General features: G+C 34.0%; 2 protein-coding genes and 1 non-coding gene across 7 annotated transcripts; all 3 read right to left on the bottom strand.

Annotated features, from left to right (window-relative positions):
* Nucleotides 1-2,315: 2,315 nt before the first annotated feature.
* LOC131013784 (U5 spliceosomal RNA) lies at nucleotides 2,316-2,431 on the bottom strand. The gene has a single exon (XR_009097865.1). It is a non-coding gene; the product is annotated as a U5 spliceosomal RNA (small nuclear RNA).
* Nucleotides 2,432-5,091: 2,660 nt separating this feature from the next.
* Nucleotides 5,092-11,897, bottom strand: LOC131010508 (inositol-pentakisphosphate 2-kinase-like). 5 transcript variants are annotated; one of them, XM_057938046.1, is made up of 10 exons: nucleotides 11,556-11,743; nucleotides 11,155-11,391; nucleotides 10,276-10,409; nucleotides 9,255-9,458; nucleotides 8,623-8,770; nucleotides 8,116-8,162; nucleotides 7,863-7,973; nucleotides 7,109-7,708; nucleotides 6,460-6,631; nucleotides 5,092-5,653 (listed from the first exon to the last, which is right to left on the bottom strand). In XM_057938046.1, exons 3-10 carry the CDS (start codon nucleotides 10,384-10,386, stop codon nucleotides 5,640-5,642), a joined length of 1,407 nt encoding a protein of 468 aa, XP_057794029.1. In that variant the 5' UTR covers nucleotides 10,387-10,409; nucleotides 11,155-11,391; nucleotides 11,556-11,743; the 3' UTR covers nucleotides 5,092-5,639. The 5 variants fall into 5 exon arrangements, with proteins under 5 accessions (XP_057794029.1, XP_057794027.1, XP_057794030.1 ...); XM_057938044.1 differs by having other exon boundaries at nucleotides 11,322-11,391; XM_057938047.1 differs by lacking the exon at nucleotides 11,155-11,391 and having other exon boundaries at nucleotides 11,556-11,897.
* Nucleotides 11,898-19,486: 7,589 nt separating this feature from the next.
* Nucleotides 19,487-20,341, bottom strand: LOC131009780 (uncharacterized). Its single transcript, XM_057937188.1, has one exon. It carries the CDS (start codon nucleotides 20,339-20,341, stop codon nucleotides 19,487-19,489), a length of 855 nt encoding a protein of 284 aa, XP_057793171.1.
* Between the last annotated feature and the right edge of the window lie 2,118 nt (nucleotides 20,342-22,459).

The following is a 22,459-nucleotide window of genomic DNA, read 5'->3' as shown; positions in this document are numbered from 1 at the left end:
TTCTAAAAAAAATTGATTAGTTGTAACTTATGGTAAATAATTGATTGGTTTAGATAAAATTGTTATTTCAATTTGTTATAAATTAATCGCGTAAACAAAAAAAAACGAAAATGATACTAAATTAATATTTGAGGTGGTATTCTTTATTTCATTTGTCCAATTAACAAATATATCCTTTTAATTTTAATAGTCACTACATATACATAACTTTATTTCTTGATCAGTTTCTATTTTTTTTTGGATAAATTAATAATATTAAATAAAAAAAATTTAAAGATCGCACCATATGAACTCAAACCCAAGACCTTTGGTCTTTGGCATTAACCCCTTACCGTTTGGCCAACACACGCACACAACTCCATATATTTAAATAGAATGATTCGTCGCAAAAATAAAATTAGAAGACATTATTTGATTTTATATAGTTCTAATTAATTATTGTGTTTAAAACTATTAATATACATATAAAGTCCGAAGTTCACATGCACTAAAAATTTTAATTTGTGAAGATGATAAAAATAATGTTACTAATACTACAAATGTTTTTTTCCTCAAAAAAAACACCAGAGATATTTTTTTAAAGGAACTACCACAAATGTTGAACATAGAAATTTTTTTCCAAAATGAGTAATACTATTATTATTATTTATTTAATTTTTGCATTTTCTTATATTTTAATTTTTCCAGTTATTAATTATTTTTTTTCCTATATTTACATATACTTTGATATTCATATTTATAATTAATTAAAATATCGTTCAATTTTAATTGCTTGTCGTGCATCGTACGGGCGAAAGAACGTACTAGTATATTCGAAATAGGTGAATTCGGGTATAAAGCGCGCGCGCACACACACGCATATATATATATATATAGGGAATGACTACTCTGAAAACACTTTTTAAAATAAAAATAAAAACGTTTTTTAATGTACGAATTTTATGTAGAACATGTATGAATTCATCCAACAGAGTTACGAATTGTGAAAAATAAATTTTTGCTACCTTTGAGATTCGAACTCAGGACAACGAATTCATCCAATAGGGCTACGAATCAACCGTAGATCTTGATGATCTAAGGGCAGAAAATTGTTTATATTTTTATTTAAGAAGTGTTTTTATTTTAGCTCTCCCATATATATATATAGGGGGCCGCTCCAATGAGACCCCCTAATTTTAGTGAGATCTAGGGCACGATCTGGTGCGTTTATTTTATCAATCCTATGGCTGATATTGTATCTGGAGGGTGGTTTTTTTTCGCAGGGTTCGAATCCTGGAGGGAGCAGAATATTTTAAATTTTGTTATTCATCAGTATATACTACATTGTTCATCAGTATATACGGCCCTGTTCATCAGTATATATGTCTTATTCATTACGAATTTTTTAAATTTTATTTTTCATCAGTATATACATCTTGTTCATTAGATATACGTTTTGTTCATTAGTATTATATGTCTTATTCATTGTACTCATGTTACACGAAAAATAGGGGGTCTCACTGGAGCGCGCCCCTATATATATATATATATATATATATATATATATATATGGTAGGGTTAATATAAAAACCCCTCTTAAGATGAAAACTAGGAACCAATTTAAAGCCATTGATTTAAATAAAATAGAGGGCTGAGATTAAACTACATATGCACAATTTCGATTGCATAGATGCACAGTTTCAATTGCATAGATGCACAATTTCGATTTGCTTGAGTATTTTGCATTGTTGGTTTCAATTGTATAAATTGCATATTTTTTAAGTGCACAGTAAAATATAATAAATGCACAGTTTCTTTTATTGACTAAATCCTAACCACTAGATCTAATATTTAAAAGGTCAAGATTAGGTTCCTAGTTCTCATTTTAACATAGGTTTTTATTAGAACCTCTTCCTATATATATATATATATATATATATATGGTCAAGTTAAATAGAGAATTATTATATATTTCATTTTGAACAAATCTATACATTTTACGAACAGATCAATATAACTAACGAACAGACGTATTTGGTAAAAAAGGAGAAAGACTCGTCACCAGCAAGATTCGAACCTGGGGCAAATTGCTGTTCATGCGGTACATTGATTTGTTCATCAAATTTATACATCTGTTCGTTTTTATTTCACGAATTCTCTATTCTATAAATATTTAGCATTCTATGTTTAACCTTTCTATATATATATATATATATATATATATATATATATATGCATTATTTCAAGCTTGGAAATAAAAATAATATAACAACGTGAGCAAGTTTACAACAAAACTCACAAATAAATAGAGTAGAAAATTAGACTGGAATTGGTTGGGGTGTCGGATAGACAACCCTAAAAAAAGAAGGTATGCCGCTTGAATAGCGACGAGCGTATGGTATTCTTGAGTAAAAAGCGAAAGAATAGTTCGCTATGTGCTCAACGCGTGGCTGCATACTCATCACATTCATTTCGTTGCTCTTTTAAAGTACATTTCACGCTCTACATCGGTCTCGTGTATTTAACTAAGTTTATTTTAAAAAGTTTATAAGATATATTTTCTTAAGAGCTTATAAGTTGTCAAAATTTTTGAATAATTGAACTAAGCTAGAGAAAAAGAGATGAAATTTAGATAGTATATGATGAAAATAATAAATTATAGTTGAATAATATTTATAAAATAATTGTTATATACTCCCTCCGTGTCAATAGTAGCGTTCCATAGCTTTTGGGCATGAAGATTAAGAAATGTGTAAAAAGTAGATAAAGTGAGTTAGTGGAAATTATTTAAATATTAGGTATAAAGTGATAATATATTGCCAAAAAAAGGAATGAGACATTTGTATTGGAACGTCCCATTAAGAAAAGTGGGACATTACTATTGGGACAAAGGGAGTATAAGATAATGAAAAAAAAAAATGAGATAGATGAAATTATTTTTTAGAGAACTTAACTTATTTTTAGATCTTATAAGCTGGAGCTTATTTTGGCACAAAAAAAGCTTATAAACTCCTAAATAGATATTTTAAAAAACTTATAAGCCCAATCAAACACACTCTAAATTCTTCGATGTGGGACTCACCTCTTTATTCTTTCAATTTCTCCTCCCCTAAATGTCTTTTTTTTTTTTTTTTTTTTTTTTTAAATTTGGGCAAATCCACTAGAAATGTTTTATTGCTTTCTCCTCATTTTACTTTTGCTTTCTCATGTTTTGATAACAATTTAGGATGTGTTCTCTTTGATAGTAAAATATGCCAAAAGTCATTTTGTTAGAAATATTACAAGTGAATTTTGAAATTTTACATAATTTTCAAGTCAATTTTAGACTTTTCACGTTGCCATAATTTGAGTTGAAAATATAAGCTCATGTCATTTTTATAACTTTTATGAGAGTTGAGGCCATTTTTTATATTAATAAGTTTTGCCCGTCACATATCAAAAGTGCACTTTTTGGCATGTTAAGAAGGTGTTTGGTTAAGCTTATTATAAAGATTTTATATACTTCAACATTTTATAACACAAAATAATTTCTACAATATTTTGTTATTTTCAACATATATCATTTCCCTTTGATCTCACCCCTTTTGTTAACATATATCATTTCCCTTTGATCTCATCCCATTTTCTCTCGCTCTCTTTAACTACAATTATCTTTCTCCGACTCACCGTTCTCTCTGTGACTTATGAACTAAATTTTTCAAACACTTTGATAATTTATAAGCTCTTGAGTGATTATATTTTATAAGTTCTTGAAATATCTTACTCCCTCCATCCCCCAAATATCTTTCTGAAGGAAGGTGGCGCGAGTTTTAATAAAATTTAGTTGTGTATATGATGAGTGGAGAATGGATCCCATAAAAAGTGAAGATTGTAAGAGTAATAGCGAGCGCAATTATTTCTAAAAGTAGGTTAGGAAGATATTTTGGGGGCGGACCAAAATGAAAAGAAAGGAAGATGTTTGAGGGACGGAGGGAGTATAAGATGTTTGCGCTTATAAGTTATCTAAAATAAAACACCCTGATAAACTTATATAATCTGGAGAACTAGTGGACATTGTTAAAGTAAAGGGATGATGAGGTATTCAATGAAACAGGTCATGCATTAATGTGCATCATTATAGAAAGCAGCAGTCATGCAATAAGTGATGCATATGCAACTTGTGAGTAGAGCACGTTAAGCAAATTGTAAGGTACAATCTAAGTGGTTGTTACTTGAAAATGTATCAGGAATATAAGATGATTTAGTTCAAATAACATCTCTAAGTTAACTTATGTGACATATAGAACGAAAGGGGTCTACATAACAAGACAAGACAAGGCACCAACTCTAATTAACAGCTGCTCTCTATATTCTCGTTTCAAACTTCATGCCTGCTCCAACTTTAGGAACTCCTTTATCATTACTAGGCAGTGTATTCCAAATTTACAGATATGTAGTAATACATGTGGCCATTTTCTTTACACTTCAATTATGCTGTAGCATGTAACTGGATATTTCCTCCAAACTTTCTAAAGATGATTTAATAGTTGACTAAAAAGCATGACAGGAACATTTCATTAAGGAAATTATTTGAATAGTTTCTCCCGAATCAATCCAAGCTAAAAGTGTTTCCTATATCACGTATGTAGTATGTACACACAAACACAGACCTTTTTGAAGCTCACTGAAATGAGCCGTGTGGTGTGGCCATTCATGTCAGCATGCCGTAACCTTGACAAAGAGGACTATGTTTTGATAATTGTTCGAGCCAGACCCTTGATATGCAGTATCAGCATCACACTTCCTACCTGTACACAAATGGAAGCAAAAGGTGAACAAACTAAAATATTTATAGAAACAAAACATCACATGGTACTGGGTAAAACCTAACCTTTTCCTCAGGTTTAAAGTGGCTGTAGTCACAAATTGATCAAAGATTCCAAGAAGGCTGCAAAAAGCTCCTGAAAAGAGAATGCTTCCGACCAACCAAACAACATAGAAAAAAAATAATATAAAGAATTTGCAGCAAATTCTGAAGGGTTGAGCAACTAACAAATGGCTATGTTGAAGGGTAGCCAGAGGACTTCTTTGAGCACAATAAAATGCATAAGAGAACATGTAACCCATATGAAATTTGTTTGGAAGTGTTGTATGTCAAAAGCAATATCTTTTTTCAAGTGTCTGTCTACAAATGAGAAAGAAGACATTCAAGCAAAATGTACACCCCAAAGTCAGCTTGTAAGATTAGGTATCAAGTCAATGGAGTTCACCCGCGACCTGAGCACTGAATATGCAGAAGATTCCACAAACACAAATCCGACAGAGTGAGCATGAATGGCAAGTTGGTGGCTGGCTGTTTACACAATTTCAGTTAGGCATGAAGACTTTTGAGTATAGCTTAGAACAGATTACAACAACAAAGATTAGTACACTTAATGAGAATACGAGATTTTCATGAAGTCTACAAGTTACTGACAGAATTACATTCCAGAGTCAGTTAGAAGAAACTGGTTGAGGTTAACTTGTGGTCTAGAGAGCACACAAGGAGCGATCATCTTCTAGCAAGCCATATTTCCATTAACTCATCGCTGATGTGGACTGGAAGATCCATCGAAGTAGTTGGCACACACTTTCTTCATAGAAAAGAAAGCTGATCTATATATTTCTTCTGAGCTCCTCAATCAATTTGCCATTTCTGCAAAAACATGATAAACCACACATTTAAATACTCCCAGAGATAAGAAAGAGAAAGCAAATGACAAATATGTAAAGAGAAAGCAGAAGTGTGATACAACCCAAGATTTTTTTCATAACCTGATGATTGGACTCAACCATACACATCATCACATTTTTCAAAAGTGAAAAGGTACAGTAGCCTAAATACAGTATACTAGTCAAAATTTAGCAACCTTACTCTTTGGTTTTGTGATGCTGTTGTCTACTCTCAAATCTGAAAAGTGAGGAAACTACAGACACTATTTGATGGACATTCATCATTTCCCTTAATTTATGCATTGATGGAGGAGATTGATTATTCCCTCATTGATATAGGAGATTGATCATTTCCTTGTATTTCATTTCCCACAAACATAACTTGAACAATCGAATATGCCAAAAGGGTGGCATTTGCAATGTTGAGGCGCAGAGGTTTGGAAATGAAAATGATGCATTTTTAATATGTTGAAATTGATTCTGTTGGAGACTTCTATTAACAGAGTCAGGACCATGTCCTCACTGATATTCCCAAATGGTGAAGGATTTTGTAGACTAACAAGTCTGCACACTAACATAAATGTGAAATTTTTTCTTCAAAGTAGCAGAGCGCCAACCAAGGAGCAAATATGGGTCAGAATTCACTTGGGATGCTGTATTTAACCCATGAATCAGGCACACACTCACGTGGGTAGGTGTTTGGAGAGATAGAGAGATAGGGAGAGAAAGAGAAGCATAAACATGTTCAGCAACAGTATAAAAATCCAAATTATTGGGTTCAGAACTTACCACCATTTTTTACACTGGTAGAAGCGACTTCAGTGACTCCTGGGTTCTCACCACAATCATGCGCATCTGTATCTTTTACCAACTGGACATAGTGGTTGACTATTTGTTGATCCAACTCATAGTAATATTCCATTTTCTTCAATGGTTTCATGTCCAGGTCAATGAAAGATGCCTATGAGATTGTAATGGAATGTGAGCAGATAAGAACATGCAAAACAAATAGATAATTTATAAGAACTATATCCTGAGGACAAAATCTAATTCTCCTTAAAGTTTTAACACAATTGTGGATTTCTAAACAAGGTAGCAAAAGAAACATATTAATAAGTGAATACTACGATGGACATGGAGATTTAATGCCAAAATATTATTTACATGTGTCTGCAACTCTAACTTCACAAATGCCAGAGATGATAGACAAGTAACAAGAACTTTATACGTAAAGCTATAACTGGAGGGCAAGTCCGTGCTTCTAAATCACATAGCACGAAAAGACATAAAAGTGATAATAAATTTTGTTGCCAGAATTTGACAAGCCCATGCTTCTAAATCACAAACAAAACCTTCCTGCTCAATACTCCATACTGAAGACAGACTACTCCCAAAAATGCTAATACTAAACATAAAGAAGGATCAATTTGGTGTCCACCTTGTAACAAAAAGTTTGCTTGCTTGATTCCAGATAGACAGCACGAAATGGAGACTCCTGATCCATATTTCCTTTGGACCTAAAACTAATCATCATACTTAAGTCCTTTGCAGTGGCTGATATCAAGTAATCCCTCACAATTTTTACTTTATCATCCCTTTGCATTGAATGGATTGATGAATATCTTGCTGAGAATTTTTTTCCACCTATTTGCCGACAAACCACACAAGGCTGAGAAATAATATCATAGTAGGCATGAATTGCACCTTCTATATCAATAGCATCAAGCTTCTGTACTTCAAGAAGCCGATTCAACAAGCCAGACTTAAAAATAGTTTCAGTGAGCAGATCCACAAAACCCTTGATGTGCATCCCATCTTTTGCTGAAATAACATGTTTAAGTCCGTCATGGAATGATTGAGCAACCGCAGAACTAGTGCTGTCAGCAGCGCCACCCATGCCTCCAAAAATAAGTGAACCATTTAAGAAAACCCGAAAATTATTCTGAGGTGTAAGAAAGAGGGCTTTAATTGCTCTTCGTATTCTGTCCTTGGATCCAGAAAACAAATCTAGAGGATCATATTTACTTATTTGAGATATCTGCACATGAGGAATCTCCATCAGTTATGCTCGAAGAAACACTTATGTATGTAAAAGTTAGCACTTCATTGCTAGAGTTGATATGCTGCAACAAGACATCAATAATAAAAATTTATTTCCAGGATATGAATAAGGTCAGGTGTTTAGGCATTACCTTTCCTTGATGCAATTTTAGAGCTTGGTGCATCTTAAATCGAGTAATTCTCTTTTTGACTGCATTTCCCTCAGCTATAAATTCTGAAGTAGGAAGAAATCCGCCTTTGGGCTGCTTTTGCAAAATAAGAGAAAAAGTGAAAAAAAGTTATAAACTCCTACAAAAATTGTTAAGGATCTACTAGTAGAGATACAATGAACATATATAGGAACATATAATGCACATATGTAGGAAAAAGGCACAAGGGAAGCACCTTTATCTCAACAGACACACAGAAATCCTCTTTTGGAGAACCTGAAACTGTAAGAAAGACCGTGATCAACATGTTGTTGTCCAACGATTAGGAATTCATACTCACATGAAACTTGAAAGTACATCATTATTAATCTCAGTTGTTGACAGTCATTAAAAAATTAATAATGGTATTTGATAGATATATGGTGGTTACTGGGATACAATTGGCCATGCTTACATAGATAAAACTAGTAGATCGCACTTAAAATTTTGTGACGCAACAATGTATCCACATCTGCACTAATTTGACCCACTACATGCTGCCATTAGAAATTCATAACTCAACACCCAGAGAACAATTCAACATGAAGAAAAATTGTAGCAACTGCAACAATACAAAGAAGATATGCACTGAAGAAGCTCGAGCAAGCATAAACTGAAATACACATTCAATATGTCATCTTTGATCAGAAAAACACAAGAAAAGACTTTATCTATCCAAACAAACTTAAGATGCATCTCATACCATGAGGAAACAATGAATGATCAGCAATTAGAAGAACTGAGTCACAAAGGGGGTTGACTCTGGCAGCATCAACACGCCATGATGGACGCTGACAAAGAACCTTGTTGTCAACTGCCACCAAAAATTCTCTTGACACAAGAACATGGATCTGTAGCAAGATGCATATAAATTCCAAAGTTTCAGAATTTCAGTTACACACTAGAAACAAAGATCTGAGTCTATGAAATGAACTTCTCCATATTAAGCCAAGTCACTGACTCATTAAATCTTCAATGTGTGCTTCGTTGAAATAACTAAATATTGAATTTTATTAGTGTACATCCGTTATGGCCCAGAATCGAAGGATTATTCATGAAACCATTATAATACATCCAATTAAAAGAGGTAAGAACACATGAGCTAATCATTAACATTTTGTTAGAACATTAAAAAAATATAGAATTGTAAACTGAGATACATGTATTGACACACTAATGTTGGGCAAAAAAGCTAGCAAGCATAACAAGCACAGAGATGTTATTATTGAAAACTACTAAGATTCTTGAGTAAGTACAATCATAGATCATGATCTTATAATTGAAAGGGGAAAAGGACAATGCTCTTTTCCAAACTTTTCTAGGAGAATATCTTACCCCTGCGTCAACATGCTCAGATCCCAACAGTGGGAACATTACTTTCTGCACATACACCTGCTCCGCAATTTCCTTTGTAGGTGCTGAAACTATGCCTTCAAATTTTCCCCACAAGAGGGATTCATGGTTGACCAGAGCTGAATGGCCATTCTCACATTCAGGTCCATCATTTGAAACTTTTGGTATCCTTAAAACCTTTCCAACCTAGATGCATGAGAGAAAAGTAAATGCATTGAGGCATATGTATAGAATGTAGCATCTACTAGTACCATGATTCCATCTATGGATGCATTCAAGATCTTCCTTTACATCTTATACAGGATTGAGTATTTCCTTGCTGAAATCCTTCTTCTTAAGGTCTTCTACTCTTGAAAAGACTAGATTAGTGAGTCCTTTTATCAAACAAGAGATTTACCCTTTTGATTCTTAAAAAATATCATATAACCTCTTTCATGCACAAAAGTCCAATATCAATCCTTTAAATTACTCCAAACAAAAGTCCGTTTACATTACATTATTTCATCCATTACAAAGAATGATGATGCACCGTAGTTTTTAATGAAGGGAACTTCCAGCAAGCCTAAGTTGAGGACCAACTTTCAAGACATGTAAAAGCTAGAAATGCATTTATAGTGACTTCATCATTTTTCTTTTTAACTAGTGAACAATGAATTTACACCAAAAACATCTTAATTCTTTGCACAGATGAAATCTATTATTAAGGGCGCAAGATAGAGTTTAATTCCATTTCTCCCCTCAACTAGACTTAAAAAGTTGAAATAAAAACAACCAAAATCAATAAGCTGGAGATGAATTTCAATATCAAGAGGTCGAATCTCAGAAAAACAAGCCTCTAGGCTTCAGGTTTGGAATAAGATAACAGGAAAAGGATTCGAAAATTGTCCTCATATTGTTTACTTACATTTTTCTGGTTGCCAAAAAGAAAAATATCAGATCTAGCAATCTACTTTAGAAGATATAGAACAGTTGTAACAGAAAAGAAATAGAAATAGAACTGTACAAAATGAGGAGAGCTTCCACAGTAAGCAAGAACTAGGTTCACAGCTCCTTCTCCTCTGTAAGTCCATTCCTCCGCATCTTTGGCTTGCAAAATTGCAGCCATCCACTTCATACAAAATAAAAAGCACTTCTTTCCTGTTCCAATTCACACACAAAGAGGTCACTCATCACTGTACAGATTAGTCAAATCCGCATAGGAGCTCACTAGAAGAAATATAAGTTGTGTTATCTATGCAATTGATACCCCAGCTTATTAATCAAGAGGGCCCGGGATATACCAAAGCCCTCTCTTATTTCATTATTCCTCTCTAAAAAACAACGTCACCTCACCACTGAGATAATTAATCTTAACGATACAGTAACTATTCATTACTATTCATTTTAATACTTAACTTACTTCTATTTATTCAGTCCATTTCCAAACATGGAAACCAAACAAGTGAATTAGTGAACAGAAATACCATGCATTATGTTTCAATCAATTAGCATGATTTTCGAGTATAGAATTTGCAAGCGCAGAAAAGTAAAGCCTTACACTAGTAATAGTATTTTAAGCAATACCAAAGCCAACCTAGAAAATCTAATTGCCAAAAGAAAATCAACGACATGCCAAAAATGTAAGCCAAGTTAAGTTTTTTCAATATGAGAGTACATATCTTGCATGCTCGTCTATATGAAAGGACTACCCAATGAAGTCCGTGTTCTGCATAACCTAAATACTCGACTCAGTGAATCTATGATTCCACTTATTGCTCGAATGTTATTCTTTACTGGCTGGTACTAACTTTGAAAATTTATTTAAGAAATACTCTCTTCTCTTTATTCAGGAATCTACCTACATCAGATATAAAGTTTCAACATTTATTAAACTAAAACCCACCACAATAAAGATTCACCAGATGTACGGTTTGATCATGCACCCCAACCAAAAAGAAATGGAGTAATAAGATTATGCATAAGAAAGTTCAGAAATGCGTGAAAAACAAGCTGGAAGGCTCTGGCAAAGGCACAATCGGATCAAAGCAGAATAAGAGCAAAACGAATTACGCGTTCAGAAGTAAAGAGGAACATTTCCGGAGCTAGCCGCTTCCAAGTCTACCACTTAGATCGAGCGTGACTATCAAAGTTAAACAATTTTCACATTTGGATTAAAAAAAATCGCAAAGAAATCCAGTCAGCTGATGAGATTAGTCCTCGATTATTAAACTTGGACGGGGAAACCAATACAATGCTGAAAGAAGAAGAAAGAGAACATGACAAGTAACTGAATACCAAACCTACGGTGAGAGTATCGTTGTCCGTCAGCGTGGGCGACCTACTCCAGTGAGCGAATCGAGTAAAGTTAAGGCTTAGGACGTGTATTGGCGGAGTGTAGGTGGGAATTTGTTAGGGGTTTAGCGAGGGAGAGAGGTACGGAGCTGGCTGTTTAATTGGAGCTGAGACCCGGGTGCGGGTGCGGGTGCGGCCCATTTTGTTGCGTTTAGTATTTTCATTTCGGTTTCAGTTTTGGAATGCAATACTCCACAATACACATACACTGGTCGTGCATGCCCACGCCCACTCTACACTTGTTCAACATTTCACATTACTGTCTCATCTTATATCTCATGTCTCATCTTCTCACTTCCAATTTATCGTCGTCTCATCTTTAAATTTTATTTATTTATAAAATTGCATTACTAGTTTATTATATGTAATAGCGCTTTATCGACTTTAAGGATAATTATAATGTTATAATCAAATATGTTCCTATTGTATAATTTTATAGGGGTGAGCACTTCAGTTTTTGTTACAATTTTTACTAAAATCGAATAAAAGTAAATTTATAATTTTTCTTTCATATAAATTACTGAATTTTCATCAAATTTTCATTTTGCACACAAATTTAAAATTTAGTCAACTTTTGAGATAGTCATATTGAACAATGAAACTCAATATTTATCCTCGCATCTAAAAAAATACTACAAATTTTGGCCATTTTTTACATTTTATGACTATTTTACCCTTAACTAGAACGATCGGGATTGAGTTTGCGCGCGGGTTGAGCTTCGATTCGGATTGAGGTGCACGAATTATGATAGTACAGTTGGGGCTATGCATCGGCTCAAAATCGAACCGAACCGATCCAATTTACCCAAACTGAAACCGAACCGAGAGTGTTATCTTTGGAACCGAACCAACCGACCTAAACCTATAAAACCGACTAAAATCGAACCAGTGAAAACCGATCGATTTCGGTTGGTTACCAAACCGAACCGCTTGAGGAATTAATTCCAGCAAGATTGAATTAATCAAAGCAGATCCATAGATGAATTAATACATTATACATTAGTTCCAGCAATAAGGAATTAATCAAAGCATATCCATTGAGGAATTAATTGAAGAAGGAAAGTGAAGCAAGAAGTTATAGGAGATAATAGAATATAAATAAAGTTCAAGAACCAAAGCAGGTTCAGATTCATAGAAGAATTAATCGCATAAAGAAATTAGGAATGTTGTTACTGCTGGACGTCGGTCTACTGGAGGCGCCCGTGGGAGAGCAGGGAAGGTGGTGGGCTGTGGAGCAGGAATGAGTCGCCGAGTTGGGGACGCGGTGTCGCGGGCTGCCTCCTACTGCCTGTTGCTGCACGCGGCGTCTTGGTTGCTACTGGAGTCGTCCGGATGCTGCTGTTGGCGACGTCACGGCAGTGTGGTGGTCGCGCCGGAGGTGGCTACGGTCTATGGGTAAGGATGGCAACGAGCCGAATCTGGACCGGATTTCATTAATACCAGATCTAGATCCATTTTAATTTATGGGATCCAGATCCAACGGATCTGAAAATTTGGATCCAGATCCAGATCCGTCAGATCCGCGGGTCCATAGGTCCAGATCCATGGATCTACTGTTTTTAATTAAATTTAAAAAAAAGTCACAAAATCAACAACATCTAGTTTTCAGCATAAAAAATATTATACAAACATATTCATACAATACAAAGTCTCAACATAGAAAAATAAGTCACTAAAAATCCAAAATAAACAAATCTCAATGTTCAAGTCAATGATAAAAAGTCATCCAAATTACATTTTGTAAGAAAAAAAAAAGTCTCCATAATGTATTGTTTTTAATTTTTAATATATTTAATATTATTAATAAAATAAATATAAAATATAATATATATTAAATAAAACGGATCCACAGGTCGGATCTAAAATTTCAAGATCCAAATCCAAATCCGTTTTAAAAATTGAGATCCAAATCTATTGGGTCCAAAAAAATGAAATCCAAACCCTGAAAAACGGATCTGGATCCACGAATTTGAGCCGGGTCCAAAATCCACTGCCATCCCTACCTGTGGGTGGGGCGGTGGGTGGGTAGAGAGGATTTAGGGTTTGTTGTTGTGGGTTAGGTGTTAGCATAGGGAATTTTAAGATTTTAATTCAAAATTTTCGATTTCTATTTAATTTTATTATATATATATATATATATATATATATATATATATATATATATATATATCGGTTCAGTTCGATTTCCGACCGACTCTCAGTAGGAAAACCAAAATCGAACCGAAAGATTGTCAATTTTGAATTATTAAAATCGAACCGAAAACCGACCGTTTTTGGTACAAACCGAACCGAACCGAACCAAAAATAGTCGGTTCGGTCAGTTTTTTTGGTCCGGTTCAATTTTTGCTCACCCTTAAGTACAGTTGGTAGAAATGGGTATGTTGGGTCCCGAAGGGTTGACTGAACGGTGTATGGGGGAGGGAGAATACATCTGTAGGCTATTTTTGAATCCAAAACACACAAACCAAAACTTTAGTTGGAAAGTGGGTGTAGACTGATACTGAGAAGACTTCAGTATTTTGATTTCAGTCAAGCGCATAACTTTAACTGATATCCACGTAAGGCTTCCGTCTAGAGTTTGTAAAATAGAGTAGAGTTACGAATCTACTGACTATCAAGTGATTGATCAATTAGACTAATAACTCAGCAGTGGAAATTTAAACTTAATTCAAATAGCCTTTAAACTTAATTCAAATAGCCTTTAGAAAGATAGTCAAGCGCATAACTTTAACTGATATCCACGTAAGGCTTCCGTCTAGAGTTTGTAAAATAGAGTAGAGTTACGAATCTACTAACTATCAAGTAATTGATCAATTAGACTAATAACTCAGCAGTGGAAATTTAAACTTAATTCAAATAGCCTTTAGACAGATTGTCACTTAATAAAATCCTTAGTTACATTTTTCAGTTAAGCCAGTTCAGTTATAAAACAAGTTTAACATAGATAAGGAATAACTGAAAGCAGATAAAGAACACAAGAATTTTTATGTGGTTTGGAAAATAAATTCCCACGTCCACGGCCAGATGATTAGTCTGACAAACACTATGGGCTAATGTTTACGGGTGCACAACAAACATTACAACTGAAAATTAAATTTTCAATACCAACACACTGGGTTGGATTTCTCACTCGCTCTTAGCACGCTAAGACATACAAATGCCTTTGTAGCGCTTGGCTAAGATCTCTGGAGTTAGAACACTGGTCTGAACTCCTCTCTACTCAAACACTCTTTTCGCTCGGTTGAAAAGGAGTTCGAAATCTCCAACTAATGATTACTGAGAACAGGCTCTCAAGTAATCGATTTTAGGCTTAGGATAAAACAGGGGTTGCCTAGATTTCTAAGAGAGTTTAGGTAATCAGTAAAACTGATTTTACAACGTTTGAGTACTCTCTTCTTCGATTCGAAGTTTTATCTAAGTTAAGGATGGCTTGTAATTTTGACAGAGCTTCAGCATAAGTCTTTGAATTGGTGAAGATTGAAGGCGTTCCTCGAGCTCTATTTATAGGTGAAGTCCTGAATATATCCATTGGAGAGATGGTCTTCAGGATTTCAGCCGTTGTGAGATGTTCCGTGCTTTGGGCTGAGGCTTCAATCTTCTTAGCTCCTGATTGGTTGAAGGTTTGAATCATTTTAGTCCTTGGAGCAGGGTGATTCGGAACTTTAGCACGAAAAATGAAAGTTGGTGCACTGAAAATGACGATCTTCATATCTGGTGCATTTAATGCTGTTGCAGGAGCATTTAATGCGGTTGCCAGCGTTTCAGTCTAATGAGGAATGTTGACTGAAGTACTCAAGTCGAAGCTCCATTGTTTACATGTGTTTGCACGTGAGACTTTAAGTTTAACTGAAGAATCAGTTAGAGATTTTGTCCTTTGCTTAAGCAGTCGTTGTCTTCAGTTAAATTGTCTTCCAATTTAACTGAACGTCTCAGTTCACGATGTCGTTCGTATCATCAGTGTCTTCCTTCAGTTGTTCTATATTCAGTCGAGCTTTGATCTTCTAAGTCTTCAATCTTCAGTTTCTTCGGTCTTCAACATGGAGAAACTCCAGTTACCTTTAACCTTCAGTCTAGCTAAAATGTTGAACTCTAACAGTTGAGTTCAAATACAAAGGTTGGTCTAGGAGAAGAGAAAACTAAGGGTTTTGAGATCATCAAAACTAGGATAGGATATTTCTTCTATTTCCCAACGGGGTAAATTCGTGTCAAATATTGTGACTGAAGATTGAATGATGTACAGTTGGTACAAATAGGTCAATTCATGTCAATTATATGTCATTCATTAGGTACATACATTTGGCACAATTATGCTCATTTGTGTCAATAGAAAGTGGGGGGGGGAGGGGGAGAATCACGTGTACGAGTTGGGCGGGGTCAAGGGTATTTTGGATCAAAATTATGAAAAATGGTCAATTTTTTTTTTTTCAGATAGGTGGTCGAAAATTGAGTTTCATTGTTCAATATGGTTAATATAAATGCATATTCTCTTTAAAGTATTTGAAGAAATAAGCTCTCAAACAGCTTGCAAACTGTAAAAATAAGCTTTAAAAGCTTATAAGCTCCATAAAAGCTTACTTGAGTAAGCCCCTTCGTTGAGTAAGCCAATGTGGGCCTCGCCTTACTCGAGGCTTACTCGAACTTATGAGTAAGGCTCGATCGTTTCCAAATTTTTTTTTCTTTTTTTTTCATTCCTTCAAAACGACTATATGATTGTTGGTGAATTTTAATTTTAATTTTAATTTTAATTTTCAACGGTTATCTCTGAATTTTTTAAAAATAAATTTCTTCTTTTTAAACCCTACTCCTCCAAAATCATACACCCAAAACTCAATTCTCTTCACCCTCTATCTCTCAAACTCTTTCAATTTCCTCCACCAAAATGGATTCGAATAATCCCGACTACTACTCCCCAAATTGGACCCCTGATCTTATCGGCGACTACCATCCCTATTTATCGAGATTCAACTTAGGGGATGAGTCCCCAACGGCCGAAAAGGCGCTGGCGGCGGAGGCCAAGGGTCATCATACACCCTTGAAGTAATTGTGTTATTTAAGTTTGTGCAATTTAAAATAAATGAAAAATACAAAAATCAAAACTAATGGATATGAGTAAGTGGATGAGTCTCCCCAATATAGGGGTTGCTTACTCATAAGTGGTCTCCTACTCCGTTGAGTAAGGATGCTCTAAGTTCATCTGCCTTATTTTTCATAATTTTATATGCAATAATTATTTTACATATATTATTTAACCATGGTTTGTTATTTTCATCATATACATTTTTAAGTCAATTTTTCTTTAATTTTCTTTCTCTAACAATAATTTTATCTTTATAACACAATTTTTGTTAAAGCTTATAAACTCTTTGAAATAAGCCACAACCCTCTAAAGCATATCTTAAAAAATACTCCAATTGTGTGTGTATATTGACCTAGCAGTAGATGGTTAATGACCAATTGTGTCCGACCAGTTTTCTTGTAGTGCAAGAACTAAAATTTTGAATTTGAATCCATCGTGATCATAAAATATTTAAATTTATTTATTTACTTATATAATTTATCTAAAAAGAAAAGTAGTCCAATTTAGAGCTTAAGGGATGTGGGGAACCCTAAAGACAAGAATTTGGACACTCCATGTCCTCGTTAAAACCTTATGTGAGTAACTAAAACTCCCATAAAGGATAAAATTTTGCGAAAAACAAAGAGTAGCAAAATCCTCATGCCACCCACCACATAATCGATTCTGATCCTACAAACCAAGTCATCCTTGTACAAAACAAAAGTATGTTCTCCAAGACCGGTTCATTTCTTCCCAACTAGGATCGTCACAACGACACAATTTCAAGTCCCATATGAAAAATATTTTTTTAAATTTATACAAGTTTAGTTTCGAGTCCTATATTGAAAATAAGTTTTTAAATTTATACACTAGTTTAGTTTAGTTTTGAGTCCCATATTAAAAATAAGCTTTTAATTTACTAGTTTAATTAGTTTAGTTTTCCGCTTATGGTTATTTATCTTTCAATTTGATAATATTGGATGTCAATTTAAATCAAAAAATTGGTTTGAATAAAAAAAAGGAGGGCTAAAGTAAGGGTAATTTTAAACACAGCCTCTAATTTTCTCATTATAGCCCGAAAAATAATAAAAATAATTGTAATTGTACTAAATTACCCCATAGCCCCCATTTTAAATTTTTATCCAGCCCTAGTTATTAGTGGGCTGAGGTTGTCGGCTACTTTTCTAATGGAGTGGAGCAATATGATGTGGAGACCAGACTCGGACCATGAGTACCAGAAAATGAGGTGATCGACTTATACGTATGTATACACAACTTGTGAAACTCCTCATTATTGATGAAATTCATCTTCTCTGTGATAGTATATATTGCAAATCAGATTGAAACTAAAAAACAACACATTCGGCTACACTTTCAAATTACGAAGATCTTGCAGTATTTTTGCAAGACAAAACGGACTGTTTCACTTCAATAATAGCTCCGAAATAAACACCCCTATTGGGGAAGAAAATAACTGCAAAAAGTAGCAACTAAACATTATAAGCGTGTTTTATACCAATTTGTGGCAATTGTCACATGATATGCATGTTCTGTGCTCCAGTTATGTAATTCATGGTAGCTTTTTTTTTTTTTTTTTTACATTTTCTCATATGATGTTTTTTGAATTAAAAGGTTAAATTTTCTGATATTGATATTCTGGTTCTAAACTTGAATGGAGTTTTATGAGGAAAGATAGAAGTGTTCCACTTTTGGTCGCAATTAAAATGATTAAAACATAATGATGATAATTTTTCGAATCATTCTTTACTTCTTTTTACAAAGACATACCTTCTGAATTCTTGCACTGCATTTTGTATCTCGCGTATATAGTATAAATATGAGTGTTCAGTAATACTTTTATCAGTGTGCACGAGCATGTAGATTGTTAAAATAAAGTATCATCATTAAGTTAACTTTAGGGAAAAAAATCACAGATATTAAATTATGCAAGCTATTCAATTAGTCTAGCTAGGTAAATATCCAACAACTTGAAAATAATTTAAACCATATGTTTGTGGTAGAAATTTTGTAAGAAGCTTAGCCCTTCTACGCCTCACAAATTTTGAAAGAAAAAGAAACACGTTGAAATCCTGAATAGATCAAGTGTTGTCGATGACGAGGTGAGGTCTGTGTCAGACATGAATTTATGGGACAAGCAACCTCAAACTTAATTTGGTGACCATATTTTCCGTCTCAAAAAAAAAAAAAAAATATTGACCACATATTTAGTTATATACTGGTCCATGAACTACGACATTAGCTCAGTTGCTGCCGCCGTAGAATTATTAAATGTCACATCGTATATGAAATTAGAATTATTGTTAATTTATTGGTTGAAAGTTAGCGCGTTCTGCAGAAATGTCAAAACAAAAAATCCTTAATCTTCAATAATAGTAATAACAATAATATAAGTCTAGTTATAGTGATAAATTATTAAATTTTGTCATTTTGCCCCATAGAACACACACAACACAAATTGATCGGGAGTTGTTTTTTCACTTTGAGTTGTACAGAAAAAAAAATATTTTATTTTATTATCTCTGAAAAATGCTTAAGAAAATTATACTCCTAGATTATAAGAATAACACAACTAGTTCCTACTTCTTCCATTTATATCCTTATATGAAACACATAAATAAAAGATATACGATCCCAACTCTCGAGTTCAAATCACTTATTATTAAATTTACAGATTTCCTTCCTTTTTTTTTTATCATAATAGTTAGAAATTCTTCATTTCAAAAATGTAAGTCTTGTTGATAATCTTTTTTTTTTTTGGTCAAGAAAGGAGAATTTATTGAAAAAACGTCGAAGGTACCAGAGGTACCTACAAATTGAAATAAGAAGAAAGTGAGAACTCCCTAGAGCACCACACTTGGAAACTAACATCCGTATCAAGTCCATTGAAAATGACAAGCCAACTCCACACTCTACCTTTAATCTCCGCAATCAGGTTTTGCACCTCCCAAACTTTCCCTTCAAAACGACTTTCGTTCCTTCGTTTCCACAAAAGCCAAATTGTGCACATCCATAAGGCTTTGAGGAGATTTTCAGTTCTTTTCCCTCTTCCACGATTGATGAAAAGAGTAAAATGCTGAGTAATAGTGCTCGGACTCGCCGAGCTATACACCATCCACCTCTCAAGAGCATCCCACACCTGCTGAGCTTTCGGACAAAGGAGAAACAGGTGGTCCGCCGTCTCAGTTCTCCAAATGCATCCGTTACACCATTCCTCTCCCTCCTCCAACCCCACCTTCCTTTTAACAAGATTATCACAAGTCGCCAGCCGATTTCTTAAGCATCTCCAGGCTGTCACTTGCACCTTGTGTGGAGTCGGAGCATCCCAAACTTTTGCAAGCAGAGTATTTGACTCAGGATCTGAAGGCGGCACGTTTCGAGACTCCATAAAAGTCTCAAAAGCAGATTTAGTTGAAAACCTTCCATCCTTGGATCTCTTCCACCTCCACTCATCCTTCTTACCTGCATTTGGAACACATTCGGAAATAAAAACAGTTAAGGCGTTAGCCATTTCCTTCTCCCACTCAAACAACTCCCTCCTCCATTGAAACTCCCAGACCCACGTTCCTCCCGCCCACCTCCCTGACTCCTCAATGGAAGCATTTTTATTGACACACAGAGAGAAAAGCCTCGGGAAGACCAAACTAGTCGGCTTCTCTCCCATCCACCTATCGACCCAGAATTTCGTATCTCTCCCATTCCCAATACACCGAGTTAAGTTCTCCAGACTTACCTTCACGTATGTAGATAATTTTTTATAGATTCTAGGGTTAAGTATCAAATTGCCCCCTATCGATGGCGTCCCTATGGCTTTTAGCCCCCTAAAGTTAGAGGGGAGAGCTGCCCACTACCTCAACGTGAATTTTTGGCACCAATTTCCCCCCTATCGTAGGGGTCCCCCTCGCGTTTAGCCCCCTAAAGTCAGGGGGGAGAGCTGCCTCCGTCGAAAGGCTGGGGGGAAATTGGTGCCAAAAAGTCACGTTAAGATAGTGGGCAGCTTTCCCCCCTGACTTTAGGGGCTAAAAGCCATAGGAACACCATCGATAGGGGGCAATCTGATACTTAACCCTAGATTCTACAATTAATGAAGTCTTCCGCAAAAAATAAATGTGGATCCCTGAACATCTATATGTGTGTGTTAACAATAAATAGTATGAATAATAAAAACTATCCAATTTATGCAATTGTTTAAAACTTATATATTTTTACATGTGCCAAACCCGATTTAAAAATAATTTTAATTATTTGCCCGTCCAAACTGACAAACATATGAAAAAGAGTAACTCTCTTTCCAAACATATATAATAATATCCGTTAATTATCTGAACACATTTAAATTTTATAAAATATCTAAATAAATAATACTTCCTCCGTCCCATGAAGCATGATCCAGTTCTTTTTGGCATGAGAATTAAGAAATTGGTATTTTGTGTGTTAAATGTGGTAGGTAAAAAAGTGAAAAAGTGAATAAATGGTAAATTTTTTGCCATTTTTAGAAACATGTCAAGCTTTGCAGGACAAACCAAAAAGGAAATTGGGTCATGTTTCGTGGGACGTAGGGAGTATAAATTGTTATAGTTATTGATTATCTAACTCAATAAAAGCTTACAATCAGTATGTCTGTTTCTGGACATTACAAAGTATACATTTATAATAAATAGCATAAATTATAAAATATTAAAAATTAATTTTTAATAAATGTAGAAATTATACATTATACGAAATCTTTTTAGAATTTATATATCAGTCATGTCGCAAACCCAATTCATGAATGTTTTTACTATCAGTTATCTTCAAAACACGTATAGTAATATCCGCTATTTTTTCTCAAACTCGTTTAAGTCTATAAATATCCAAAAAGTCAAATATAAGTTGTTACGATAATTGATTATGTGTCTTATTGAAAATCAAAACATTACAAAGTAAACAATAATAATATCTAGTATAAATAATAATAGTGATCGGTACATTTCTCTACAATTAATAACTCCACAATTCAAAAGCGATCGGTACCTTTCTCTACTCAACACACTATCAACTAAACATTTTTCTTAAAACTTGTGTCATCCAATTTCATAAATTAGGAAATTATAGAATTTATATACTCGTACTCATCTCATATCTGATTAAAAAATAATTTTATTGCTTGTCGTATTCCCAAAATCGTGTAGTGATTGATACCCGCTTACTACCTGAAGTCGTTCAAATTTATAAATATTTAAATAATGAAATATAAATTGTTACAATAATTGATTATTCATCTCAATAAAATTTTGACATTACAAAGTAAATATTACAAAAAACTAAAATGGATAAAATACGCTCTTTGTCATCTTCTAGGAAACCCATTGTGTAGCATGCTTTCTTATAATTGTCTTTCAAGTCTTCGTTCACCTTTCTAAAATCATTGTAAACGTGCATCTGACGTGATTCAATAACATCTTAGGTTGATACATTTTCTTATTTGACGAAGGAACATGAAAAATGCTTTTCTATGGCAAAACTTGTTGGGGAAATAAATATTAGCCGAATTAAATTTTGCAATAAAAAGTATAACTAATTTTTTGACCAACTAATTCATTAGTCAAATTTAATTAATTGTTGGTGAATTTACTGATCCTAATAAATACATGACTATAATTGGTGAATTTTGTTAAAATTTAGATGTGGGATTTAAGATAAATAGATTGATTAAAAAGTCAAAGCCAGAATTTAGAAAAGGTTTCCAATATTTACTCGTCCAAGATTTATGAAATATTAATATGATGATTTTTGGATATTT

This window comes from Salvia miltiorrhiza, chromosome 2 (genome assembly GCF_028751815.1).
Source record: "Salvia miltiorrhiza cultivar Shanhuang (shh) chromosome 2, IMPLAD_Smil_shh, whole genome shotgun sequence".
Taxonomy (NCBI): Eukaryota; Viridiplantae; Streptophyta; class Magnoliopsida; order Lamiales; family Lamiaceae; genus Salvia; species Salvia miltiorrhiza.
This window is presented reverse-complemented; position numbering and strand designations above follow the sequence as displayed.

Bases quoted from the DNA above. Each gene is read 5' to 3' on its own strand.
- LOC131010508 (XM_057938047.1), bottom strand. From the start codon at position 10,386: ATGAAGTGGATGGCTGCAATTTTGCAAGCCAAAGATGCGGAGGAATGG. The intron at 7,974-8,115 runs GTGCTTCCCTTG...TTGCAAAAGCAG, and splicing joins GTGTGTCTGTTGAGATAAAG to CCCAAAGGCGGATTTCTTCC. The intron at 6,632-7,108 runs GTGGACACCAAA...ACAATCTCATAG, and splicing joins AGCAAACTTTTTGTTACAAG to GCATCTTTCATTGACCTGGA.
- LOC131009780 (XM_057937188.1), bottom strand. From the start codon at position 20,341: ATGGGAGAGAAGCCGACTAGTTTGGTCTTCCCGAGGCTTTTCTCTCTG.